At 37.7% G+C, this 6,819-nt stretch overlaps 2 protein-coding genes across 4 annotated transcripts in view; one reads left to right on the top strand and one right to left on the bottom strand.

Annotated features, from left to right (window-relative positions):
• Window positions 1-6,819, bottom strand: part of LOC106880674 (DNA repair protein RAD51 homolog 3) — a 107,263-nt gene that overhangs the window by 18,368 nt on the left and 82,076 nt on the right. The window contains exon 1 of one of the 3 annotated variants that reach the window (XM_014930724.2): window positions 2,686-2,781. The exons of 1 other annotated variant lie outside the window; for it this stretch is intronic. Coding sequence is in view for 1 of the 2 variants with exons in the window: in XM_014930725.2 (XP_014786211.1) it covers window positions 2,686-2,731 (46 nt within the window). In the remaining variant the exon portion in view is untranslated. Of the gene's footprint in view, window positions 1-2,685; window positions 2,782-6,819 lie in introns of those variants that run through there. One more of the 3 variants, XM_014930725.2, reaches the window with a different exon arrangement.
• LOC106880672 (protein phosphatase 1E) overlaps window positions 5,579-6,819 on the top strand; it is a 77,865-nt gene continuing 76,624 nt past the window's right edge. The window contains exon 1 of the mRNA XM_014930721.2: window positions 5,579-6,139. Within this exon, the coding sequence (XP_014786207.1) occupies window positions 5,931-6,139 (209 nt within the window). The 5' untranslated portion in view covers window positions 5,579-5,930. The remainder of the gene's footprint in view (window positions 6,140-6,819) is intronic.

The raw sequence follows: 6,819 nt of genomic DNA, 5'->3' as shown, positions 1-6,819 counted from the left end.
TATATATATATATATATATATATATATATATATACATACATTTATATATATATATATATATATATATATATATATGTTCTATTATGAACATCTCTTATGTGTTTAAATGTACACTGTATGTATATATATATATATATATATATATATATACTGTTATAGTCACTTTTTTTTTTACTTTTATATCATGCTAGTATATATAGACACGCAGCCAAACACACACAAACTATAATGCCACAAAAATGTTGTCCAACAACTAAAACTTGGTCACTGATGCAAAGATGCATAGGAATTGTGTCAATGAATGGGTGGTTGACAGATGATAAGAATTCTTTTAATGCTTTATATTATACAAGTACTAAAAGTGGTGAGCTGGTAGAATCATTAGCACACCGGGAAAAATGCTTAGCAGCATTTCATCCATCTTAAAGACGTTCTGAGTTCAAATTCCACCAAGGTCGACCTTGCCTTTCATCCTTTTGCCCAAAGTAATGCAAAACAGAGTCAGATCTGGACTGCCATACATAGATGCAAAACAAAAATCATAACCACACAATCATATTGGTTGGATGGTTGGATGGTTGGTTGGTTGGTTGGTTGGTAGGTTTGTTTGTTGGTGGGTGCTCAAATGACTCGATGATTTGTGATGTCTTATATAATCTCCAGTGCAGCGAATTTCGAAATCTGCAGTGGAAATGATATGAGAGATCAATACTAACAAATCAACAAGAAGCAAGAGCGAGGGCTTTTAACAGAAAAATCTATATAACATCAAGATCGGCATGATGATGATGAAGAAAAAGATTATCATCATCACCATCATTCTCATAATAATAATAATGGTTTCAAATTTCGCCACTAGGGTAGCAGCTTTTCGGGGTGAGGGAATGAGTTGATTATATCGACCCCCAGTGTTCAACTGGTATTTATTTTATTGACCCTGAAAGGATGAAAGGTAAAGTCAACCTCAGCGGAATTTGAACTCAGAACGCAGCGACCAACAAAATACCGCTAAGCCTTTTTGCCTGGCATGCTAACAATTCATGCTCAGATAAGGATACACACCATAGAAAGACAAACTAGACTAAACAGGAGGAGACACATGGCATGAAGAGGCGACAGGACGTGTAACGAAGGATTTTCAAAGGGCAATTATGTAAGAATAATAAATCTGAAGTGAAGAACAAATATATAGTGCATGTGTTTATAGTAACGTTAGGGGTATGCAAATAAGCTATTTCATTATGCCGGCTACCGTCTAATGATTCTGACCAGTAAGTCAGTTTTTCAGGGTTGCATCATGGTTATACCAATATAATGTAAGACAAATATAATAATTCTAGGATGGAATTTATAAAGCTACGCGCGTTTCCACAAATCACATGATTTTGACATCAGACTCGGTATCCTTGAGATTAGAACAGTATACTCCGTATTGTCCGTGGGCATCTGGTTGATCTTCATCACAAATTCATTTCATCGGGCATTACTGCCTTATTGAGTGAAACACAGAGGGATGTTTATCCCTTCTTACCAGTATGAAGGCCAGTCTAGCTATGTCGAAGGGATAAAACATCAATTTGTGATTCATCCAATAAGGCAGTATCGCCCGATGAAATGAATCGATGATGATGATCAACCAGATGCCCACGGAAAAAACGGACTATACTGTTCGAATCCCAGGGATATCGACTCTGATGTCATAATCATGTGATTTGTAGAAACGCGTGTAGCGATTTCTTAAATATTGGTCATCATTCGTTTTGACTCGCAGGCCGATTGGTCAACTTTCGATTTGACTCGCAGGCCTATTGGTGATCGTTCGTTTTGACTCGCAGAAGTGTCATTTGGATCAGCTGATTTTGTTTGCTAATTTCCGTAATTTTTATTTATTTATTTATTAACTTTTGTTTTGGAGTGAAAGAGAGGAGAAAGTGAAAGATACATGTGGATGTATATGAAATGGACATATGCGTGAGAGGGAGAAGGGGTTGGTTGTCACGTATACGTACATACGTCCGCAGTCATCTGTTTTTGTGTATGAGAGGCAGAGGGTGATGTCTAAGTGGCACTCTCTCTCTCACACACACATACATACAAAAAAAGGTGTAAGCGTATGAATTTATGTATGTGTACATGACAACACACCCCTTCACTCTCTCTCACACACCCATACACACACGTCCGTTTCATACACACACGTAAACATCTTCCGCTTTAAAACAAAAGTAAATAAATAAATAAATAAAAATTACGGAAATTAACGAACAACAATGATGTCTGCAAGTCAAAACGAAAGTGGCCTAAATATTTATAAATTTCATCCTAGAATTATTGGGTAAAAAAAAAATACGCACACCACCCCGTTTTCGGCGTAACCCTAACCCTAAACACCGGGTGTGCGTCTTCTTTACCAATAATTGTTGTTGTTGTTGTTCTTCTTCTTCTTCTTCTTATTATTATTATTATTATTATATATGTATGTATATATATATATATATATATATATATATAATGTACAGGGAGGAAAAAAAGGGATATATATTATATTAATAAAGTAACAAACGCATGAGATTTCTAAAACGAAGAATGAAAACAGTGATTCAAGTATATAAGAAGAATTTCTAGCCTGAACTAAGAATGACAGAATTGAATAAGATAGTAAGCAAAAGTTTTGAAAGAACTCACTTGGAGATGGCGCCAAAATAGAGAACACTAAATTGAAATACGTCATCAAAACGTGTGTAAAAGAGAAAGCGAGTAAGAATAGACGGCGCGTGTTTGGAGACGACATGAGAGAGAGAGAGAAAGCGAGAAGGGAAGAAAAAAGAAGAGAATAAAAATTAGGGAGGGAGGGAGGTTAAAAGAAGTGAAGGGAAGGAGAGAGAAAAAGAGACTGAGGGAGGGACATAGGGAAGAAGAAGAAGAAGAAGCAAAGAAAATAAAGAGAAGTGTAGGAAGAGGAAAGTGAGAGTAACATGTAGAGAAGAGAAAAAAGATGGAGGAGACACAGAGCGACATATAGGAAGAGAGGGGGAGGGAAAGAGAGAGGAGAGAGGAATAATAATAATGTTTGTAGAGAGAGAGAGAGAAAGAGAGGGGAGGAGGAAGGTAACGTGACTGACACACGTCCAGGCAGAAGGAATAGGATAAAGGAAAGAAGAAAGGGATTAAACGTAACGAATAAATTAGTGAAATGAAAGAAAAAGAGGCGGTGTTGTGGGGAGGGGGGCAGTCAAGATAAGAGAGAAAACCCCACAGTAGATAAAGTGGTGGGGTGGGGGGATATGAAAGCCTTTCTAATTTGGGGATAAGGCCAGAAATTTTGAAGGGAGGCGCAGAGTGATTACACCGACTCGAGTACTTTGAACTGGTAACTTCATTTTTATCGACACTGAAAAGATGGAAGTCAAAGGAGACCACAGTGGGATTTGAACTCGGAATATGAAGAGCCGAAAGAAAATGCCGCTAAGCATTTCTGCTCGACGATCCAACGATTCTGGCTGCTCCCTGCATCAGCGGAGTGTTTAATAATCATGTAGAGAGAGAGAGGGAGAGAGAGGGGGGGGCAAAACATTGCCATGGAGATATGGGGAAAACATCAGTCAGAAAGAGAATAAAGAAAGAACGGAACAGAAGCACGGAAGGAAGTTGGTCAACGTAGAAAAACGCGTATATATTATGCAAAGAAAGAATTAACGAAAAATCCCCCCCTGCTGCCTTCTGCAGGGCCGTTAAAGCAGCATTATAGACCCCCGGGCTAATCAATGCACTGGGCCCTATAAGTATTTATACTGACATCAAGCCACACAACATATGTTGATCAAAACTGGGCCGTCTAAATCAGCGAGACCCCCCCCCCAACCCAACCCTCACCCGGGAGAACAACACAGTGTGGTCATGCTTTGAGACGGCCCAAGCCTTCAGCTATTTCTTTGTTTTCTTTTGAAGTTCTTTTAGTCTCTCATGCCTGCGGGGTCGGCTCTGTCTTTCATCCTATCGGGGTTGATAAAAGAAGTACCAGTTGAACATCGAGTGCGATGTAACCAACTTAGCCTCACCTCCGAAGTTGCAGGCCAAGAGACTTTGTAAGTTGTGAGTTCAAATGCAGCAGACGTTGGGGTCGACCCTGCCTTTTCCCCCATGTCAATAAAAGAAAATACTACCAGCTTCTTTTCGCCTGTGTGGTCTTGTACTTATGTTAGTAATTCGTAAATTCTTTATGCGCCAAGTTTAAATTTTGTCGAAGTAGTTTGTGCCCTTTCATTCTTCTTTGATTAGTAAAATAGATAACATCGGCACAATGTCACTAACTTGAAGAGGTATGATGGGTTTTATTTAATTATATTGTTACGCGGTTTTTGACCGGTACTTAATTCTATCGTCTCGAGTGGGATTCGAACTCACGTGTCAAGTAACTGTGGACAATTTAATCGTCTGTTGCCCATCACCTAAAATTTTGGAAATATACGCTGGAATAAAAAGAAACTGATGATATAGGTGTGGGGGTTCGGGTAAGAGATAACTGATAGAACAGAGATTTAAAAAGAAAACAAGATTAATGTGAATGAAAAAAGAAAACAAACGGTGAAATGAAATAGAATAAAATGAAACAGATTAGAAGATAAATGTCTATATATTTATGAGTAGAGGAAAATTAAAGTAAATACAGAAATGAAGTTTGCGGACAGAGAGAGAGAGAGAGAGGGGGGACAGAGAAAGAGACAGACAAACAGAGAGAGAAAAAGAGAGAGAGAGAGAGAGAAAGCATAGCAGGGGAGATAAGCGAGTAGGCGATCAAAGTTATATATGGAGAGATGGGGGAGGGCAAATGGTGGCGGAATAGAAGTGGTGTATGTGTATGTGTGTGTGTGTGTGTGTTATATATACATGGCGAGAGAGAGAAGTGGAGGAGAGTGTAGGAGGCATGTAAGTTTCAGGGGGACAGTAAGAGAGAAACCATATGTCTGATATATATATATATATATATATATATAATTATATATATATATGTTCATGTATATACATATTTATGCAGATAAATTAAAAGACACAGGAAATGAAATAGTGTATATTTATAAATCTATATAACTCCGTTTGATCAAGCCCCGTGATTAAGATCTATAGATTACTGTATACTATATTACATACATGCATTTATCATAAATAGACACATATAAACGTGTGTGTGTGTGTGTGTGTGTGTGTAGTGAAAGAGTTTGAAACAGGAACATAAAGAGGAGAGGAAGGCAACTGCTTGAATGAGAAAAGAATGAAAGAAAGAAAAGGAAAAAAGAAAAGCAAAGAAAAGTGTATAAAGAGCGAGGAGGTGGGAGTAGGAGTAAGAGTTAGACGGGAGGTGTGTCGTTGTGGGAGGAGTAAGAGGTAGCTGAAGAGAGAGAGAGAGAGAGAGAGTGAGAGAGAGAGAGAGAGAGAAGGTGAAAGAACGATAGGGAGATGGTGAGAAAGACGAGTAGAGGACGGAGATTAAAAAAGCAAGAGGGGTAGCGGAGTGAGTAAAATTAATAATAGGGAGAGTTGTGTGAATGAGGGAGGAGAAGGCAGAGGGTAACTGCGACAGAGAGAAAGAGCAAAAGACACAGTGTCAGATAGAGAGAAAGAATGAGTGAGAGGGGGAGGTAGCGTGCTTTGTTTTTGTTGTTAATTTTCCTTTTGGATTCTGTTTATTCACTTTCTTTGACTGCAGTGAAAAATCGTTCTGCAGAAAAGAGGAGGATAGAAGGATAGAAACTGTCCGTACGTTGTTATATACATCTGCACACACATGTATGTATATATATATAAATATACATACATACATATACATATATATAACTGATCCTCGCTTGAAAACAGGCTTTTAATCTCTCTATGTTGTGTTGTCGTCTGGCGAATGCCGTTCGCTGCCGACCACCACCAGTACAAGTACCGGAATGGCATCCTACGGCAACGATGTACAGTCTTACCGACGATTTCTGGATAATTTCTGTCAGCATTTGAGATCAAAGAGAAGATCGACCGGAGGTTCGAATCTTGCCGAAGACGAACAAGACAAAAAAATACAATTGTTTTACGATCACATCGTACAATGCGAAGTAGAAGGAGAATGTCTGGAATGGATAAGACAATACCTTGACCACTAGTAGGTTCTCCTTTTTCTTTTTGCTTTCATTTATATAATAACAATAATAATATTAATTCATATGATTATTGTTTGTTCTAATAGACATGAGGTTAGATATTTTGCCAGAAGTGATTAATCGATTTAATCGATTCAATTACTTGACGGGGACTTTTATTTTGTTGATCCCCTAAAAAGATGAAACGCAAAGTTGACCCTGGAGTGATTTGAACTCACAATGTGGAGGCCACGATGTGTACTGAAAGGGATTTTCCTCGACGCTCTCATGATTCTTGCTATCATTTATACACACATATACATACATACGTGTACGTGTGTGTGTGTATATATATATATATATATATATATATGAACCTTTTTACGGCATGTATATAAGACTATTGTGTGCGCGTATATAGACCTACGTTTGGTGTTTACAAGCGTGAAAAAGTACTGAATGCGTTAGAGACTATATATACACACATATAGGCTATATAATCTGAGCTTAAGTGTTTGTTTTCGATCATATAATTTTGAAAATATAAAGCATGATAGAATTGTAGAAATGCGTTAAAATTATATGTGTGCGTATGATTTACATGATCTAGAGTACTCATACGAGAAGGACCCTTCCATATACACATATATTGTGTGTGTGTGTGTATATATATATATATATATATATATATATATATATATAT

The sequence above is a fragment of the Octopus bimaculoides genome, chromosome 26 (assembly GCF_001194135.2).
Source record: "Octopus bimaculoides isolate UCB-OBI-ISO-001 chromosome 26, ASM119413v2, whole genome shotgun sequence".
Taxonomy (NCBI): Eukaryota; Metazoa; Mollusca; class Cephalopoda; order Octopoda; family Octopodidae; genus Octopus; species Octopus bimaculoides.
The sequence above is the reverse complement of the archived record's forward strand: the minus strand, read 5'-3'. Positions and strand labels throughout refer to the sequence as shown.